Source organism: Oncorhynchus clarkii, chromosome 28 (assembly GCF_045791955.1).
Source record: "Oncorhynchus clarkii lewisi isolate Uvic-CL-2024 chromosome 28, UVic_Ocla_1.0, whole genome shotgun sequence".
In the NCBI taxonomy this organism is placed as follows: domain Eukaryota; kingdom Metazoa; phylum Chordata; class Actinopteri; order Salmoniformes; family Salmonidae; genus Oncorhynchus; species Oncorhynchus clarkii.
The window spans coordinates 32,233,708-32,255,251 of NC_092174.1; the positions used below are offsets into that span (position 1 = coordinate 32,233,708).

At 42.2% G+C, this 21,544-nt stretch overlaps 1 protein-coding gene across 1 annotated transcript; it reads right to left on the bottom strand.

Annotated features, from left to right (window-relative positions):
* Nucleotides 1-804: 804 nt before the first annotated feature.
* LOC139387348 (peroxisomal biogenesis factor 19-like) lies at nucleotides 805-9,315 on the bottom strand. The gene is made up of 8 exons (XM_071133477.1): nucleotides 9,199-9,315; nucleotides 8,121-8,218; nucleotides 7,743-7,905; nucleotides 6,990-7,075; nucleotides 6,658-6,831; nucleotides 6,322-6,495; nucleotides 6,167-6,211; nucleotides 805-5,995 (listed from the first exon to the last, which is right to left on the bottom strand). Exons 1-8 carry the CDS (start codon nucleotides 9,260-9,262, stop codon nucleotides 5,909-5,911), a joined length of 891 nt encoding a protein of 296 aa, XP_070989578.1. The 5' UTR covers nucleotides 9,263-9,315; the 3' UTR covers nucleotides 805-5,908.
* Between the last annotated feature and the right edge of the window lie 12,229 nt (nucleotides 9,316-21,544).

Consider the following 21,544-nt stretch of genomic DNA (forward strand, 5'->3'; position numbering starts at 1 on the left):
AGGGTATTACGCAAGGTTAAATAAAATTTCTCAGTTGGGTGGTTAACTGATGGTTGTACTCTCACGTCCTTGGGTAGGTGGAGGGAGTGGAAGGGCATCTAGGAATCTTTGGGCTGTCTGAGAATTTATAACACGGCTTTTGATGATCCTTGGTTGGGGTCTGAGCAGATTATTTGTTGCGATTGCAGATGTAAATAAATTGTGGCCCGATATTTATTCTACAGGACACAACTAGGTCCAGAGTATGACTGTGGCAGTGAGTAGGTCCAGAGACATGTTGGACAAAACCCACTGAGTCGATGATGGCTCCGAAATCCTTTTGGAGTGTGTCTGAGGACTTTTCCATGTGAATATTAAAGTCACCAAAAATTTGAATATTTTCTGCCATGACTACAAGGTCCAATAGGAATTCAGGGAACTCATTGAGGAACGCTGTATACAGCCCAGGAGGCCTGTAAACAGTAGCTATAAAAAGTGATTGAGTAGGTCTCTCTTTATGTAGTGTTGTCTCTCTTGTCGTGATGTGTGTTTTGTCCTATATATTTATTTTTAATTCCCAGCCTCCGTCCCCGCAAGAGGCCTTTTGCCTTCTAGTAGGCAATCATTGTAAATAATAAATAATAATATGTTCTTAACGGACTTGCCTAGTTAAATAAAGGTTAAATAAAAATAAAAAAACTAAATAATGTACATTTTAAAAAGGTATCAATTGGACATGGACATCATGTGTACACAACTACCGGTTCCCAATTTCTCAACCAGAAATGGTATTGCTTTGAGATCTGAACAGAACATAAAACAAAATGAAGACTGCACTGAGTTTGTTTATTTGATAAACATTGTTAGTTTATTTCTTAATAGGCCTACATATTCCACAGAGTTGATTTATACAATATATTCAGGCTGATAATTTAATGATGACAGTGGAAAGAGACATGTAGCTAATCGGGTAGAAATAATTGGTTGAATGACACCAGTCCTGAGAGCAGAGGCTATCAGCTCCGACAGTTACATGGACTGATCATGTTCCTTTTGCTGTAACATGAGGCAGTAACTCTGACAATACATAGGCTACCTTCATCTCATCTCCACAGCCATTACCAGATGTCAATGGTAAGCCTATAAGTTTTCCGCTATTTCTATCACACTTCTCTTATCTGCTGTTCCACTAGTCTATCAGCCTGATATACAGTACCAGTCAAAAGTTGACACACCTACTCATTCAAGGATTTTCTTTATTTTTTACTATTTTCCACATTGTATAATAGTGAAGACATCAAAACTATGAAATAACACATATGGAATCATGTAGTAACCAAATAAGTGTTATATCAAAATATATTTGATATTCTTCAAAGTAGCCTCCCTTTGCCTTGATGACAGCTTTGCACACTCTTGGCATTCTCTCGATCAGCTTCATGAGCTAGCCACCTGGAATGCATTTCAATGAACAGGTGTGCCTTGTTAAAAGTTAATTTGTACAATTAAGTAGCCCTAGATGTTAAAAGACCAAATCCATATTATGGCTCAAATAAGAAAAAAGCAGCTGCGCTGTTGTAGGCACATTATTGGGGACATGAGCAGAACTCCAGAAGGGGAAAATGGAGTCCCTAAAGAAAGCAAGTACAAGATGAGTGTCAGGGGTGGAGCGGCAGTATTATCATAAGGAGACGTGTACTTGGAAAACGGAGAAGGAATGGAGGAAAAACAGAGAGAGAAGAGGTCTAAGAGTGAGAGAATAAGAGGGTGAGCTTGAGTCGGATAAAAATGGTGGGAAAAGGAAGATGGGTTGTCAAAGAGGAATGGTAGAAAGTGTAAGCAGAGGGAGCTGAAGACAGGAGGAGAAAAGGAAGTGAATGAGGGTGAAGTATCGGAGGTGGTAGGTGCAGTAAAATTATCGGAGACGGAGGTATGCACCTGGGATCAGGATGAACAAGAGTCCGTGACAGTAGGAGGGAAGTTTATGGAAAAAGTGGACTCATGCCTTTTGGCCGATCCATTTGTGGATTCACGGTGGGTGAAAAAAAAAGAGTTGGGTCATGTGGAATCGGTGAGGGTAACTAGAAGTGGTCTAGTGATAATAGTTTGTCTTTCTGTTGGGCAGAGGAAGAATGCGCTCAAAGTAAAATGAATGGGGGCAAGAAAAGTGAATTGCTTCGTTCTCAAGAAACAGAACCAATGAATGGAGTGATAACTGGGGTAGCAGTACAAATAAACGTTGACCAGCTGAGGGGAAAGATTCCCGGTGTATGTGATGCTCAAGGTTTGATGTGATGCAGAGTGGCGAGAGTGGGGAAACAGAAGAGTCATTGTTCTTGAGTTTTGAAGATGAGTCTTTGCCTGATAATGTGAAGTTAGGATAAAAAGTTATCCTGTACGAGCGTATGTGCCGAATACATTAAGATGCTACAGGTGTCAAGCTTATGGGCATGTGGCAGCAGTGTGTTGGAGGGAGGGTCCAAGGTGTTTGAAATGTGCAGAAGGGCATGAGACAAAAGAATGTGTAGTATTGGGGAAAGTAGTGGAATGTGTTAATTTTAGGGGTGCCCATGGAGCTGGGGATCAGAAATGTCCCGTGCGAGTGAGGCAGGTTGAGGTTTCCAGGGTTAGAGTAGTGCAGAAGTTGTCATATGCTGAGGCAGTGAAGTAAGTAGAGGAAGATGGGTAAGGGGAGGAGTAGTGAGAGTAGTAAAGATATACCAGTACAGAGGGATAGGCCAAAAGTGAAATAAATTTCAGTAAGATTGGATTTTTAGCATTTATAGCAATGGTTATTAATTGTACTGCAGGGATGGATCGGAAGTCTCCGAAAATGGAGGTTGTGGTGGCATCCCCAGAGAGGTATTTGGGTGTACGAGACTTAGAGTTACAGGATGTGTTAAGTGGCAATGTCCCGAGGTAGGAATAAATACATTTAATTAGTGGAGTAGGGGGGGGTGTTCATTTTATTTTATATAATTTTGAAATTAGTGAGTAGTGTTAGATGGTAGGGTATTTGTTTAGTACTTTTTTATTTTTTAAGTAAAGTATAAGGGGGTTGAACTCCAGTCTAGTAGGTGGCAGTAATGCAACAAATTGGATGCCAACCGCCGTTAAACCTCATAGAAGAAAAGAAATCAGCAAAGAAACGACAATCCATCATTACTTTAAGACATGGTCGGTCAATCCGTAAAATTTCAAGAACTTTGAAAAAGTTTATTCAAGTGCAGTTGCAAAACAAAATCAAGCACTATGATGAAACTGGCTCTCATGAGGACCGCCACAGGAAAGGAAGACCAAGAGTTACCTCTGCTTCAGAGGATAAGTTCATTAGAGTTATCAGCCTCAGAAATTACAAATAAATTCTTCAGAGTTCAAACAACAGACATCTCAACATCAACTGTTCAGAGGAGACTGCGTGAATCAGGCCTTCATGGTCGAATTGCCGCAAAGAACCCACTACTAAAGGACACCAATTAGAAGAGACTGGCTTTGGCCAAGAAACACAAGCAATGGAAATGTGTCCTTTGGTCTGGATTCCAAATGTGAGATTTTTTGGTTCCAACCACCATGTCTTTGTGAGATGCAGAGTAGGTGAACAGATGATCTACGCATGTGTGGTTCCCACCGTGAAGTATGGAGGAGGTGGTGTTATGGTGGTTTGCTGATGACGCTGTCAGTGATTTATTTAGAATTCAAAGCAAACTTAACCAGCATGGCTACAACAGCATTATCCAACGATACGCCATCACATCTGGTTTGCGCTTAGTGGGACTATCATGTTTTTCAACAGGACAGTGACCCAACACACCTCCAGGCTGTGTAAGGGCTATTTGACGAAGAAGGAGAGTGATGAGTGCTGCATCAGATGACCTGGCCTCCACAATCACCTGACCTCAACCCAATAGAGAAGGTTTGGGATGAATTGGACCGCAGATTGAAAGAAAAGTAGCCAACAAGTGCTCAGCATAAGACTGTTGGAAAAGCATTTCAGGTGAAACTGGTTGAGAATACCAAGTGTGCAAAGCTTATCAAAGCAAAGGGTGGCTATTTGAAGTATCTCAAATATATTTGGATTTGTTTAACACTTTTTGGTTAGTTTTGATGTCTTCACTATTATTCTACAATGTAGAAAATAGTAAAAATAAAAACCCTTGAATGAGTAGGTGTGTCCAAACTTTTGGCTGGTACTGTATGTTTACCACAAGTGAAGTAAATCCCAATGTTTGAGGTGATAAGGTGACTACTCTAGATGCCAGCTGCCAATAAATTACACAACCAGAACGAACATGTCTGGATATAGGGTATGAAAGAGTACATACCTAATGAAGTAGCACCCAATTTGACTAATGAAAATCATTAACTACAGCGGTACTCCCCAAGATTCAGTCAATGCATATGTTGGCATATGAAATATCAAGAATGTCACTCCACTCACTCCAAATGAACAGCAAACACAAGGGGTAATTCACAGTAATTTTAACTACTAATCACTGTGCCCACAGCAAAGTCATTTTTGCACATCACTTCAACTCTTGTAAAGATTCTCTGAAATTATTTGAACTGTTTTACTACTTGTCTGTCCCTTAAATAAATGCTATATATTCGTATCATTTTGATCAGAAGAAAAACAGCAGGGTCACATACCAGTAGTGGTACTGGTTTCGATATAATCATGCGAAACAGTATTCTCTCATCATGGCCCAAATCCTATTTCGACATTGTGGTCACGGTGTCAGAAACCTTTTTTCCATAACTTGTAGTGTATAAAAAGCTAGGAGGGTTATAACCACAGTCACAAAAGAGTCCCACTACTGGACAGACGCCCCGGGATTCAGGGGACCGTCTTAATCCCGATGGTTACTGACCGACCTTGGCTCTAGCCCCATCGAGCTCTAGCCCCATGCGCAAACCAGAGCACCAACCTCGCTAACCTGTTTAAAAACTTGAATAATGTCAATTATAAATATATGTCACAATTGGCCACAGGACTGGTTCTTACATCTTGTGGATGTAACAATGTTTGAACCGACATCAAGAAAACTAGAGGTCAAATCAAGTGCACAGCCATATACAGTCTCTGGTACAACATAGTAGCTTTTGGGAAGATACTATATAACTAACCAAGGTAAAGTCAGTCTCTAAAAATCAGTTAGCCGTCTTATGATTATGAAATTAGAACGAGGTAAGTTTAACTCCTCGATTTTCTTTAAATAATTCACAAATGTACACTGGTTATGCAACCAACAATATTAATCTACACGCATGTTACATTAACAGTATTAATGATGAAAATGGCAAAATGTATAACTCTAAACTAGTGGTCAGAAACAACCTAATCAACCCCTGGGGTGTTGGTGTTACTTTATTGATTGAGTGGAACTGTGACGGTGGCTCAACACCCTTTGTTGGGCACGCAGCCCCATGATGATACTGCAGCTATGAAACAACTCAATCATCACTCAGCAACTCTCACAACAGAGAATCCTACTATCCTTGCTGTAGGGTTTATAATAATAATGCAAGGCACCATTTTAACCAATAGGCCAGTTCAACCAGTTCTACCATGAGGCTAAACAATGGTGAGTGTAAAAACGGACTCATAAGTCAAGCGCTAGTCATTTGAGCTGTGTGTGTGGGTATGCTACTACCTGTACTATGAATGACCTGGAAAAGCTTACGAAAAACCAAAGCAATTAATTTAAAATCAGTGAAGTGATGATCAGTGAGTTACCGAAGGGTGGTAACATTGGTTTGTTGTGCCACCCTTGACTGTGCCTTCTCTGTAGACACAGAAACATTTGTTGCGAGGAGAGCAGTGCAAACAGTCTCGTTCTCCTCCTTGTCTTGTGATCGATCGTCCTCTCTCATCATCCCCCCTCGCACACAGCTCCTAGCCTGTGCATCTATTGATCTGGCTGCTCTGACATCACATGATTGAGCACTGCTCTGCCGCTCCAGCCCCAGAGGCTCCTGGGAGATTCAGGGATTCCAGGTCAAAGTTCAGGCCAGGTGGCTGATGGATGGGAAAACAGAGTGGGTTTCATTTAATTTGAATTCATTCTGTATAACACATTTAGATAGTTTATTTTACCAGATGGACCCTGTCCAAGGAGGGAAAAATACTATGCAGCTACAATAACAAAAGTTGGTAGCTGAAGGAGAGCAAGTAAGAGGAGAAACATACCGATTCACCAGCCAGCTCTTTGGGTGGTTGGCCCAGGTCTTGTAGCTGAAAATTCAGACAATAACTCATAATCAATATCCATGCATAGCAAACCATCAGTCAGTATGAATGACAACCAACAATTCATGCAGGTAAGAAACAGTCCTCTGTCTCACCTGCTGCATGAGTTCCAGAATGCTCTCAAAGCGATTTTCCCCATCCCTTCCACTTCGCTCTCCCTCCTTCTCAAACTGGCTGCAGATCTCTCCCATGACTTTGTGCTGCTGTTCGTAGCGCTGGAACTGATCTGCCGGGAGGGACTGGCGATTGCTGTTCAACCACTCAGGATACTGCATGAGGATGGAATAACAGTCAGTTATCCAGTTAGAAAGTTGTGTAAAGGGCATACATGGGAAAGATCTATAAAAACAAGAATCAACATCTGCTAGTGTCTTGTTAACTATATACATTTTTAGGGAAAACCCAAACATATGGACAGAAAAAACACTAACCTTCTCAGTGATCTCTTTGAGAGATGGGTAGAGCACTTCCTTGGAGAGTAGATTCTGCATGATGGACTGCATAATCGGCAAGATGTTTCCATCTTCCCCGCCCCCCTGTCCACCCTCATCCAATCCCAGCCCTTCCAGAGTCTTTGCTAGATCCTCTCCAGCCAAACCTGCACTCTGAAGAATAAAAACAGAACAGTCTGAAACGCATCTAAGACCAAAGAAACAGACATTTTGCTAATGGTCCAAAGTTTCAATATTTTCAGAACAATGTCCAAGGGTGGTGACAACCAAACCTTCCATAACTTATAAAAAACATTTACAATCTAAACTACCTGTAAGTTGTCTGCATTTTTCGCCAACCCACTGAGGGTGTCTTTGAGACAGGAAGTGAATTCTTGTTGGGAGGCTACATCAGTACCTGTTCAAATGGAGGACAGTTTGAGTGAATGTTTTCCCTGCAAAACACAGGGTAAAAAATACTGAGATGAAACCCCCCCATTTCAAATCAATCATCAAATCAAATTCTATTTGTCAGATGTCCCGAATACAACAGCGCAAAATCCTGTGATTTTACCATGAAATCACAGGAGGTTGTGGCACCTTAATTGGGGAGGACGGGCTTGTGTTAATGGCTAGAGTGGAATGATATCAAATCCATCTAACATTGGGTGACAGGTAGCCTAGCGGTTAAGAGTGTTGGGCCAGTAACTGAAAGGTCGCTGGTTCAAATCCCCGAGCCGATTAGGTGAAAAATCTGCAGATGTGCCCTTGAACAAGGCACGTAACCCTAATTGCTCCTGTAAGTCACTCTGGATAAGAGCGTCTGCTAAATGACTAAAAGGTTACCAGGTGTTTGATGACATTTTATTCACTTTGCTCATTATATTATAAGCCAGCCTCCAGTGCGTGAAGCGCTTACTTTCCCAACAATGCAGAGCTAAATTAGCAAAAAAAAAAAAGAAATAGTCTCATTTTATTGTGTTACTACTTACAAAGAGTATCGGTACTGAGAACAATGTGCAGGGGTACGAGGTAGTACATTGACAGGCACAAAAGAACGGAACTGAAAATATGTGGATGCTTACCAACTTTCCCTGCTGCCTCTGACAATTTGTGAAAGTGTTGCAGCAGCTCAGGTTCTTCCTGTGCGAGTTCAGTCATGGCTTTCTCCCACTCCTCCTTCGCCTGAGAGGCCATCTCCCCTTCAAACAGAGCCTCAAAGAACTGACTGTCTTCCAGTAGAGGGGGCTAGAGAGAGATGTGCATCAACAAGTAAACAAACTGTTAAATTGATCTTCCCCCATATACAGACAGAAATGGAAAGGGTTGACAGACTTGAGACACTGAAAGATAACGTCTGTACCACAATCTGAACAATAAAAACTACAGCTTCTTATATGCAAGCTCCAGGCAATTGGTGAAGTTAAGGGACATCCTAGAAACCAGGGAAAAGATTCACTCACTTTCTCCTCACTGCCCTTGGCTGATGGGGGAGCCGCGGCAGCAGCAGGAACTGGGGCTGGGGGGGCTGGGTTTGTCTTTTCAAAGTCATCGAGTGCACCTTTAGTAGAGGAAAGTCAGTAAAAGCTGAAATGCAGTGGCACAGCATTTCACAGGAACAGGCATGGTCAAGGCAAGGTGAAGGGATTGAGCAGGTAGTTAGAGGTCAAAGGTAAACTCTTCAAAGTCTGGGTCAATGTGCAATTCAGTCATGCATTAGTTGATTGTCAGTATGAGGAGGTCACTACTTCTACTTTAGAAACTATTATCATCTCTGATGTTAGGAGTACAACTTCACCAAACTACTGGAAACATTAAAAACGACAGATTATGATAATCTCCATTAAATTCCTGCTATCAAGATAATAGTAGTCTGGTAGGCCATAGTTAATAATACTGTAATGAATCAGCAGGGAGCAGGTCTCGAACCTTCGACCTTCTATCCCGAAGTCCAGCGGGTTATCGACTGCGCCGCAAAAGCTTGCTCAAGCGGCAGGGACGATATCCGCGCCTCTAAACGCAGGGTCGTTACAATACACAAAACGGCATCGGCTACTAGTATGCAATACTATTATGAATTCAAATCGGCAGGCCAGTTGACAGAAACAATAACAGATAGGTCTGTAAATCCAGATCTCACTAGCTGTCATACTTGCGCTCCAACCATACAAAAATGATATACATTTCAAGCGCTGTTTAGCTTGTTAACACATTATGATGTTACATTTTTGTCAAATCGGGGTCAAAGTTGACGACGAAAATGATATTATAGCTTAGCTATACATCCCCACTGAGCCATCTGCTGCAGCGTTGTAATGCTAATGGTGATATTTTTGTAAACAGCAAACGCAGGAGATTTTGTAAGAGAATGCCTGACTTTGGTTCTGGACTTGCCAGGCAGGACCAACCACATTCCACCAACTAGGCTAAACTAGCTAACAAGGCACGTTGCTCCACTGCGCCACGTTTGACACAATTCTTTGTATGAATTAATGTATTGGCAGGATTGATACTTCACTCGGGAGTAATGTCAAATCTTACTGTCCAATAACTCGTCCAGTTCTGTGTCCTGTTCGGCTAACGTTTCCGCTGATTCTGACGCCATCTTCTCTCTCCAAACAAATTTACTATAGACGCAGTAAAATGACGTGTGCGTATAAAATCGACGCGAATTGTGCGTCACTCTGGGATGGATTTCTACACAGATTATTTATTATATTGACCAGATACTCAAGTGGCCGCTCTAACGAGTCTTCTTCATAGATGAGATTAACGATAACTAACTGCATATATGGAGCTGATTGGGCAGATGTGTTGCTACTCAAGACCGTTTTGCATGGCTGATTGAGTTCAATGTTGACAACTAGCATTTTTGCTAAACCTAACTATTTTCCCAACCTTAACCTCATTCTCCTAACCTGCTGTGTTAATTCTCCTAACCCTCTATGTTAGTTATCTTAACCTCCTATGTAAACATTAAGCTGACCCACTGTGCAGCTGGCTATGGCCAGTATAACCAATAATGAAGCGTTACACCCATCGCCGTTGATCCACCCAATTATTTTTGCAACGTCCACTTTCAGACTCTCAAAGTATGCAGTTACACATGGTACTAGCAATGAGAATACATTTCTTCAAAAATGGAAGTCAGTGGCAAGATCAGGTGGGACCATTCTAGCCGATGAGAGGGCTGTGTGAACAACAGGCACAACTCCGATATCTACTGAAAAAATATATAAACGCAACATGTAAAGTGTTGGTCCCATGTTTCATGAGCTAAAATAAATGATCCCAGAGATGTTCCATAAGCACAAAAAGTTAATTTTTTTTTTTCAAATGACTGATTTCCTTCTATGAACTGTTGCATGTTGAGTTTAGATTTTTGTTCAGTATATTTTGTTCTCAAAGTTGCCGGGATAGACAGTTGGCAACTCTAGTGTGAGATGTAGAAATATTCTGTCAATTTCCATAAACCATTATTGATTACAGAGGAAATTATTTATTTGTCTACATTTAAATTAAATGACAACCAGTAGCAAGTTGGAATATCCATTTCAAGGCAGTTTGAAGAAAGGTGTCCATCCAAGGAGAGGAGATTAAAATGACGTTGCTTGAAAGGGCAAGAACAAGATGTTGTATGTTAGAAGAAGTACAATATTATCATAAGGAGACATATACAGTTGAGTTAGCCAAATACATTTAAACTCAGTTTTTCACAATTCCTGACATTTAATCCTAGTAAACATTCCCTGTCTTAGGTCAGTTAGGATCACCACTTTATTTTAAGAATGTGAAATGTCAGAAGAATAGTAGAGATAACGATTTATTTCAGCTTTAATTTCTTTCATCACATTCCCAGTGGGTCAGAAGTTTACATACACCCAATTAGTATTTAGTAGCATTGCCTTTGAATTGTTTAATTTGGGTCAAACATTACGGGTAGCCTTCCACAAGCTTCCCACAATAAGTTGGGTGAATTTTGGCCCATTTCTCCTGACAGAGCTGGTGTAACTGAGTCAGGTTTGTAGGCCTCCTTGCTCGCACATGCTTTTTCAGTTCTGCCCACTAATTTCCTATGGGATTGAGGTCAGGGCTTTGTGATGGCCACTCCAATACCTTGACTTTGTTGTCCTTCAGCCATTTTGCCACAACTTTGGAAGTAAGCTTGGGGTCATTGTCCATTTGGAAGACCCATTTGCGAGCAAGCTTTAACTTCTTGACTGATGTCTTGAGATGTTGCTTCAATATATCCACATAATTTTCCAGGCTCATGATGCCATCTATTTGTGAAGTGCACCAGTACCTCTTGCAGAAAAGCACCCCCACAACATGATGCTGCCACCCCCGTGCTTCATGGTTGGGATGGTGTTCCCTCGTCTCGCAAGAATCCCCCTTTTTCCTCCAAACATAACGATGGTCCTTATGGTCAAACAGTTCTATTTTTGTTTCATCAGACCAGAGGACATTTCTCTAAAAAGAACAATCTTTGTCCCCATGTGCAGTTGCAAACCGTAGAATGGCTTTTTTATGGGGGTTTTGGAGCAGTGGCTTCTTCCTTGCTGAGCGGCCTTTCAGGTTATGTCGATATAGGACTCGTTTTACTGTGGATATAGATACTTGTGTACCTGTTTCCTCCAGCATCTTCACAAGGTCCTTTGCTCTTGTTCTGGGATTGATTTGCACTTTTTGCACCAAAGTACGTTCATCTCTAGGAGACAGAACATGTCTCCTTCATGAGCGGTATGACAGCTGCGTGGTCCCATGGTGTTTATACTTGCGTACTATTGTTTGTACAGATGAATGTGGTACCTTCAGGTGTTTGGAAATTGCTCCCAAGGACGGACCAGACTTGTGGAGGTCTACAATTTTTTTCTGAGGTATTGGATGATTTCTTTTGATTTTCCCATGATGTCAAGCAAAGAGGCACTGAGTTTGAAGGTAGACCTTGAAATACATCCACAGGTACACCTCCAATTGACTCAAATTATGTATATCAGAAGCTTTTAAAGCCATGACATAATTTTCTGGAATTTCCAAGCTGTTTAAAAGCACAATCAACTTAGTGCATGTAAACTTCTTACCTTCTGGAATTGTGATACAGTGAATTATAAGTGAAATAATCAGTCTGTAAACAACTCTTGGAAAAATAACTTGTTTCATGCACAAAGCAGGTGTCCTAACCAACTTGCCAAAACCATAGCTTGTTAACAAGAAATTTGTGGAGTGGTTGAAAAACGAGTTTTAATGACTCCAACCTAAGTGTATGTAAACTTCCGACTTCAACTGTACATGTACTTGGAATACGGAGGCGGATTGGAGGGGAAAAGAGAGGCACAGATCTAAGATAGAGAGGGAGGGGGAAGAGGGTGAGATTGAGTCTAGTAAAAATGGTGGGAAAATTGAGATGCTTTGTCGAAGAAGAATGGTAGAAGGTGTAAGTAGAGTGAGCTGTTTGCTGAATCGAGGTCTGGAGGAAAAATGGAAGTTATGAGGTCAAATTATCGGAGGTGGCAGGTGGGGTGAAGTCCTCGGAGCCCGAGGCTTGCACCGGTGGTCAGGAAAAGATCATTCTGTGATGGTAGGAGTGACATTTTTGGAGAAAGTGGGCCTATGCCTTTTTGCTGATCCATTTGTGGTTTCAGGGTACATGGAAACGGAGTTGGGTGCTGTGAAATCGATGAAGGTAACTCGAAGTGGTCTTGTGATAATTGTTTGTGGTTCTGCTGGTCAGAAGGAGCAGGCACTTCACCCCAAATGAATTAGGACAAGAGATGTGACTTTTTTTCCTCTCAAGAAAAGGTTGCCATTGAAAAGAGTGATTACGAGGCCAGCGGTGAATGTGAAAGTGGAACAACTGAATGGAAAGATTCCCAGTGTTTGTGATGCTCGTCATTTGGTGCAATGCAGACCGGATGGTGTGAGTGGTGAAAGAGAAGAGTTATTGTCTGTTCTTTTGAGTTTTTATGTTGACTCTGCACGATAAAGTGATGTTAGGATATTTCAGTTATCCCGTACGAGCGTATGTGCCCGAATGCATTACATTGTCACCGGTGTCAAGCTTATGGGCATGTGGAAGCAGGCTGACCTCGGTTGTCAGGTGAACAGTGTTTCCTCCGACATATTGGTGCGGCTGGCTTCCGGGTTAAGCGGGTGGATGTTAAGAAGTGCGGTTTGACAGGTCATGTTTCAGAGGACGACCTTCACCTCCCGAACCCATTGGGGAGTTGCAGCAATGAGACAAGATCGAAATTGGGGAGAAAAAGGGGGGTTAAATAAAAAACAATGATAAAAAGGGTGAGGGATCCTTAGAGGATTTGTGTGAGTAGTAGATCTGTATCAGTACAGAGGGATAGACCTGTTTCTGTAAGATTGGCTTTTTGGCGTTTATAGCAATGGTTATCAACTGTACTGCAGGGATGAAACGTAAGTTGCAGAAAATAGAGGTTGTGGTGGCAGCTGCAGAGAAGTATTTGGGTGTGACGTTAGAACAGTTACAGGGTGTGTTGAGTGGTGGTGTCCTGTCCTTTCAGCCTGTTGGCCTGAGGTAGAACTAGATAGGTCTAAATTATTGTGGAGTAGGGTAACGAGTGTAGTTAGCTTTTGTTTTTGGGCATTTGTGGATGAATGTTTTTTTTAAATTGCGCAAATTATAACTCCAGTTTAGTTGGTGGCGGTAATGCAACATTTATTGGATGGCAACTGCCAATAAGCCTCATCGAAGAAGAAGTTGCCAGGATGTCATGTGTCCTATTTATATCAGTACACTCGTAACAACTTAAGCATTACGAAACTTGTATTCGATTAAATAAGCCACAAGTAGCATTTTGTGATACAAAACTAAAAAGAAAGGGGGAAAAGAAAAATTGCACCACCAAATAACCCTACACCTATATACCACTATTTAATATAAAAACACAACTTTGACCCTAACTGATCCTACACCAGGCCAACGACAGAATTATTTAGTTCAACACACCTTCTGCAGTAAAATATTGTACACCCAAGTACTTCTATGCAGCTGCCACCACAACATCTATTTTCTGTGATTTACGTTACATTTCTGCAGTACAGTTGATAAACATGTCAATGAATGCTAAGAAGCCAACGTTACTGAAGCACATATTCTATCACTCTATATTGGCTTAGGCCTACTACTCACCCTTGACCCATCATCCTCTACTCTCTCCACTGCCTCAGCATACAAAACCTGTTATACTCTGACCCTGACAACCTCAACCAGCCTCTCTCGCACTGGGCACTTCTGATCCCCAGCAACATGGGCATCCGCACCTCTCTGATTCAGAGGGGTGAGGTCAAATGCAGATGACACGTTTTGATTGAATGCATTCAGTTGTGCAACTGACTAGTGTTGCATTCACGTGCTAGTCGGAACTCTGACATTTCCAACATGCTAGCTGGTTGTAGTTATACACGTGATGCGTTCAACTAATCAGCAAGTCTTACATTTCTGAGTTTCCTTGTTCTGACTAGGATGTGGACGCGGCATAGGTATTCCCTTTCCCTTCCCTTCCCCAACAATTGACACACAGTTTTTCCCACTGATACTACACATTCCTTTGTCTCATGCCCTCCTACACACTTCTCACATCTCAGAATCACCCTCCTACCCACTGCTGCAACATGACCATAAGCTTGGCATCTGAAACACCTTAGTGGGTTCGGCACAAAAGCTCTCTCGGGATAACTGACATGTTCTAACATGACTTTGTCAGGTGAAACTCAAAAGGACCGACAGTGTCTTTTCAGTTTCATCATGCACCAAACAGCGGGTGTCACAGACTCAGGAAATCTTCCATTTCAGTTGCTCCGCCTAAACAATTAACATCACCCCAGTTATCACTCAATTCGAAGGAGCCCTGCTCTAGAGAGCAAGGCAAGTCACAGGTCTTGTCCCAGGGCATGTGACTCTTTTGAGGAAGTGTATACTGGCTACGACGTTCCAATGTGCAGGGATACTGGAGTAATAGATGTAGATACGTATGTATTGGGGTAAGGTGAGTAGGCATCAGGATATATGATAAACAGTAGCAGCAGCGTAAATATTGATTGTATGTGATTGTGTGTGCGTGTATGAAAAGAGAGTATAAATGTCTGCATTCTACACTATGTGTGTGTTGGAGTGTCAAATCAAATCATATTTTATTTGTCACATGCGCCAAATACAGTGAAATGCTTACTTACAAGCCCTTAACCAACAATGCAGTTTTAAGAAGAATACCAATAAAAATAAAAATAAAATTAACAAATAATTTAAGAGCAGCAGTAAAATAACAATAGCGAGGCTATATACAGGGGGTACCGGTACAGAGTCAATGTGCGGGGGCACTGGTTAGTCGATGTAATTGAGGTAATATGTACATGTAGGTAGAGTTATTAAAGTGACAATACATAGATATTAAACATTGAGTAGCAGCAGTGTATAAGAGAGGGGGGGGGTGCAAATAGTCTGAGTAGCCATTTGATTATGTGTTCAGGAGTCTTATGGCTTGGGGGTAGAAGCTGTTTAGAAGCCTCTTGGACCTAGACTTGGCGTTCCGGTACCGCTTGCTGTGCGGTAGCAGAGAGAACAGTCTATGACTAGGGTGGCTGGAGTCTTTGATAATTTTTAGGGCCTTCCTCTGACACCACCTGGTATAGAGGTCCTGGATGACAGGAAGCTTGGCCCCAGTGATATACTGGGCCGTATGCACTACCCTCTGTGGTGCCTTGCGGTCGGAGGCCGAGCAGTTGCTATAGCCAGGCAGTGATGCAACCCGTCAGGATGCTCTCGATGGTGCAGCTGTAAAACCTTTATCATACCCTCTTCACGACTGTCTTGGTGTGCTTGGACCATGTTAGTTTGTTGGTGATGTGGACACCGAGGAACTTGAAGCTCTCAACCTGCTCCAATAATCTCCTTTGCCTTGATCACGTTGAGGGAGAGGTTGTTGTCCTTGAACCACACGGTCAGGTCTCTGACCTCCTCCCTATAGGCTGTCTCATTGTTTGGGGTATGTACGTACGGTCACTGTGGGGACGACGTCCTCGATGCACTTGTTCATAAAGCCAGTGACTGATGCGGTGTACTCCTCGATGCCATCGGAAGAATCCCGGAACACATTCCAGTCTGTGCTAGCAAAACAGTCCTGTAGTTTAGCATCTGCTTCATCTGACCACTTTTTTATAGACCGAGTCACTGGTGCTTCCTGCTTTAGTTTTTGCTTGTAAGCAGGAATCAGGAGGATATCATTATGGTCAGATTTGCCAAAGGGAGAGCTTTGTACGCGTCTCTGTGTGTGGAGTAAAGGTGGTCTAGAATTTTTTCCCTTCTGGTTGCACATTTAACATGCTGATAGAAATTAGGTAAAACTGATTTAAGTTTCCCTGCATTAAAGTCCCCGGCCACTAGGACCGTCGCCTCTGGATGAGCGTTTTCCTGTTTGTTTATGATGGTATATAGCTCATTGAGTGCGGTTTTAGAGCCAGTATCGGTGTCTTACCAGAGGCTGTATGTTCTTAATGTCGTCGTTCAGCCACGGCTCTGTGAAACATAAGATATGACCGTTTTTAATGTCCCAAGTGGATGTGACACCTACTCCGGTTGCCTGCTGCACTGCTGTTTGGATTCCACCTGGCGATCTGTTCACTGTCTGCCCTGGCCTGTCTCCCCCTGTCTGGTATAGGTACCCCCACCACACTCTCCCATCTCTCCCGAGCTTTCGCTCGCCTCCAGCACACACACACTGTTGTGACGAGTGACTCTGAACTTACAATGGCTAGCCCCAAGTCATTATATATTTTTTTCTTGTGCATTTTGCTATTTTGCTATTTGCCTCATGACTCCTGCTTGCTTTGTTGACTATGAAATTTCTTGTTTACCCAACCACGGGACAGACGATGCTTATACCAACATTCGGGACACTGACTATCTATTGGTTACACAGACTTTTGGCCTCCCATCCTATTCTACCCATCTCTCACCGGCTTTGTATTCATGTTACATGATTAAATTACTATATAATATGATCTTGTTGCCATCTAATGTACATTCAGATGTCATAAATCAGCACTGCAGAGCTCTCCCTGTCCTCTGCAGTGCCTTGATTGCATTACTGCTTGTCAGGATTTGGCCAGGATTGTTCCGGTTTTGGCCACTAGATGCCCCCATTGTGCTTTTTGACCCTTTTGTTTTCCCTTGTTTCCAGTTATTATTTGCACCTGTGCCTCGTTTCCCTTGAATGTATTTAAACCCTTAGTTCTTTGCTCTGTGTTTGAATGTTAGCACCCAGCAATGCTGTGAACATTTGTTGCTCCAGTTGGACTGTCTTGTGGCACTCTGTTTTTGTTCTCGGTTATTTATTTTTGATTATCTTTTGAGGCTTTCTCCTGCTGTACCTACCACCTTGTGGATTTACCTTTTGACTTGAGGATTACCTTTTTCTCTTGGAATTACTTTTGATGTTGTGGATTTATATTTTTGCCTGCAGAACTTTCCTTTTTCTTTATTAAAACACCATCTCAAGTACTGCTGTGTCTGCCTCATCTTCTGGGTTCTGCCGACTATTAGTGGCTCAGTTTTCTAAGTGACTGTTTCTCACACTGGAGACCCGAGTTTGTAACCGGGTCTTGACACTGCTGATTATATCTGGAAATGTGCATGTATACCCTGGCTCATCTACTGTTGCTAGCCCCAATTCTGACTTGTGCTCTGATGTCTGCTTCACTGATTTCTGCTCTCGTAAAAGCCTGGGTTTTCTGCACGTTAAACACTAGAAGCTTATTACCGAAACTGGATCAAATCCAGATGTGTTGGTCATTGCTGAAATGTGGTTAAGGAAGAGTGTTTTGAATACTGATGTTATTAACATTTCTTGTTATAACCTTTGTCGGCAAGACAGATCTTGCAAAGGTGGGGGAGTGGCAATCTTCACCAAGGATCACCTTCAGTGCTCTGTCTCCACCAAGTCTGTCCCCAAACAATTTGATTTTCTGGTTCTAAGCATTAAACTTTAAAATAGAACCCAGCAACAGTCAAAAGAGCTATCGTCCATCAGCACCGGCCTGTGCCCTACCTGCTCTAAGCTCTCTCCTGGCCCCTTACACTAAGTCTGAAATTGTCCTGCTAGGTGACCTAAACTGGGACATACTTAAACCACCCGACCAGTCCTAAAGCAATGGGACGCCCTAAACATTTTTCTGATTATTACCAATCCCACAAGATATGACTCCAAAACACTCAGAAAAGGCTACTGTCCTCGATGTTACCCTCACAAATAATCCTGATAGCTATCAGTCTGTTTTCTGTAATGACCTTAGTGATCACTGTTTTACAGCCTGTGTTCGTAATGGCTGCTCAGTGAAACGACCTGTCCTGATTTGTCATAAACGCTTAAACTTTAATGAGCAAGCCTTCATGAACTGGTCTCTGTAAAATGGTATAGAATCAGCTTGATCCCTGTCGAAGACGATTGGACCTTATTTTTGATATTTTCAGTGGTATTGTTAAAAAACACGCCCCCATAAATAAAATTAGAATTAAAAACAGGTTCAGCCCCTGGTTCGACCATTATCTTGCAGATTTATTCCACCTCAAGAATTGCATTTGCCGAAAGGATCGGCACACGCATACTCACGCTGACTGGCTCTCATTCAGGCAAATGAGAAATAAGTGCACTCAGACCATCCAGAAGGCCAAAGTTTAAGGAGCAGTTCTCTCTCTTTGGGTCTAACCCCAAGAAGTTCTGGAAAAAGGTTAACGACCTGGAGAAAAAACCCTCTTCACAGCAGCCCATGTCCCTTAATGTTGATGATGTGGTTGTTACTGACAAGAAGCACATGGCTGATCTCTTTAATCACCACTTCATTAAGTCAGGATTCCTATTTGACTCAGCCATGCCTCCTTGCTCATCCAATATTTCCTGATCTCCTACCCCTTCTAATGCGACTAGCACCGACGCTTCTCCTTCAAATTCCCCTGCCCCGCTACAAAGTTTCTCCCTGCAGGCGGTCACTGAGTCAGAGGTGCTAAAGCAGCTCCTGAAACTTGACCCCAAAAAAACATCTGGGGCAGATGGTTTAGACCCTTTCTTCTTTAAGGTTGCTGCCCCTATCATCGCCAAGCCTATCTCTGACCTTTTTAACCTGTCTATCCTTTCTGGGGAGTTTCCCATTGCTTTTGAGGGCAGCCATAGTTCATAGTTCATACTTCATCCTGTTATAGGCATACTTCTATTTTGCTCTGTTTATCAAAAGTGTTGGAAAAACTTGTCAATAATCAACTGATTGGCTTTCTTGATGTCTGTAGGATTCTCTCTGGTATGCAATCTGGTTTCCGCTCAGGTTATGGATGTGTCACTGTAACCTTAAAGGTCCTCAAAGATGTCACCATTGCCCTGGATTCTAAGCAATGTTGTGCTGCTATTTTTATTGACTTGGCCAAAGCTTTTAATACGGTAGACCATTCCATTCTTGTGGGCCGGCTAAGGATTATTGGTGTATCTGAGGGGTCTTTGGGTTGGTTTGCTAACTACTTCTCTCAAAGAGTGCAGTATATAAAGTCAGAACATCTGCTGTCTCAGCCACTGCCTGTCACCAAGGGAGTACCCAGGGTTCGATTCTAGGCCCCACGCTCTTCTCAATTTACATCAGAAACATAGCTCTGGCAGTAGGAAGCTCTCTCATCCATTTATATGCAGATGATACAGTCTTATACTCAGCTGTCCCCTCCCCGGATCTTGTGTTAAATGCTCTACAACAAAGCTTTCTTAGTGTGCAACAAGCTTTGTCTACCCTTAATCTTGTTCTGAACACCTCCAAAACAAAGGTAATGTGGTTTGGTAAGAGGACTGCCCCTCTCCTCACAGGTGTGATTAAGACCTTTAGAGCTTGAGGTAGTCACCTTATACAAGTACTTGGGAGTATGGCTAGATGGTACACTGTCCTTTTCTCAGCACATATCAAAGCTGCAGGCTAAAGATAAATCTAGACTTGGTTTCCTCTATCGTAATCGCTCCTCTTTCACCCCAGCTGCCAAACTAACCCTGATTCAGATGACCATCCTACCCATGCTAGATTATGGAGACATCAATTATAGATCGGCAGGTAAGGGTGCTCTCGAGCGGCTAGATGTTATTTACTCTTCGACCATCAGATTTGCCACCAATGTTCCTTACATGACACATCACTGCACTCTACACTCCTCTGTAAACTGGTCATCTCTGCATACCTGTCGCAAGACCCACTGGTTGATGCTTATTTATAAACCCTCTTAGGCCTCACTCCCCCCTATCTGAGATAACTACTGCAGCCCTCATCCTCCACGTACAACACCCATTCTGCCAGTCACATTCTGTTAATGGTCCTCAAAGCACACACATCCCTGGGTCGCTCGTCTTTTCAGATCGCTGCAGCTAGCGATTGGAACGAGCTGCAACAACACTCAATCTGGACAGTTTTATCTCAATCTCTTCATTCAAAGACTCAATATGGAGACTTTTACTGACAGTTGTGGCTGCTATGCGTGATGTATTGTTGTCTCTACCTTCTTGCCCTTTGTGCTGTTGTCTGTACCCAATAATGTTTGTACCATGTTTTGTGCTGCTACCATGTTGTGTTGCTACCATGTTGTTGTCATGTTGTGTTGCTGCCATGCTGTGTTGTCATGTCTTGCTGCCTTGCTATGTTGTTGTCTTAGGTGTCTCTTAATGTAGTGTTGTGTTGTCTATCTAGTCGTGGTGTGTGTTTTGTCCTATATTTATTTATATTTTTTTAAATCCCAGCTCCCGTCCCCGCAGGAGGCCTTTTGCCTTTTGGTACGCCGTCATTGTAAATAATAATTTGTTCTTAACTGTCTTGCCTAGTTAAATGAAGGTTAAATAAAAACTTTTTTTTTTAAATGCTACTACCAGGTGTTCTTGTGGGATCAAGGACATGAATGGAGGGTAGGCTAAACACTTTCCCTTTGAATATTCAGAATGTTAGGCTGCATGTCCGTAGTTACACGCACACACAGTGGTGCCTGTGTGTGTGTGTGTGTGTGTGTGTGTGTGTGTGTGTGTGTGTGTGTGTGTGTGTGTGTGTGTGTGTGTGTGAGAGAGAGAGAGAGAGAGAGAGAGAGAGAGAGAGAGAGAGAGAGAGAGAGAGAGAGAGAGAGAGAGAGAGAGAGAGAGAGAGAGAATGAGGGAAAGGATACCTAGTCAGTTGCACAACTGAACAGTGGTGGAAAAAGTGCTCAATTGTCATACTTGAGTAAAAGTAAAGATGCCTTAATAGAAAATGACTCAAGTAAAAGTGAAAGTCAACCAGTAAAATACTACTTGAGTAAAAATCTAAAAGTATTTGGTTTAAAATATACTTAAGTATCAAAAGTAAATGGAATTTATAAAATATACTTAAGAATCAAAAGTAAAAGTCAAAGTATGAATCATTTTAAATTCCTATTTTGTATTTATTTTATTGATGGATAGCAAAGGGGCACACTCCAACACTCCAAGACCAAATGTACAAATCTAGCATTTGTGTTTAGTGAGTCTACCAGATCAGAGGCAGTAGGAATGACCAGGGATGTTCTCTTGATAAGTGTGTGAATTGGACCATTTTCCTGTCAAAATGTAACGAGTACTTTTGGGTGTCAGGGAACATGTATTGAGTAAAAAGTACAGTATTTTATTTATGAATGTAGTGAAGTAAAAGTATGTTTCCAAAACCTCTGAATCGTGTGTGTGTGTGTGTGTGTGTGTGTGTGTGTGTGTGTGTGTGTGTGTGTGTGTGTGTGTGTGTGTGTGTGTGTGTGTGTGTGTGTGTGTGTGTGTGTGTGTGTGTGTGTGTTTGACTGCTTGTCGCGCTGAAGCGCAACACTTTTTGTGCAGCTTTGTGCAACTTCGTATGC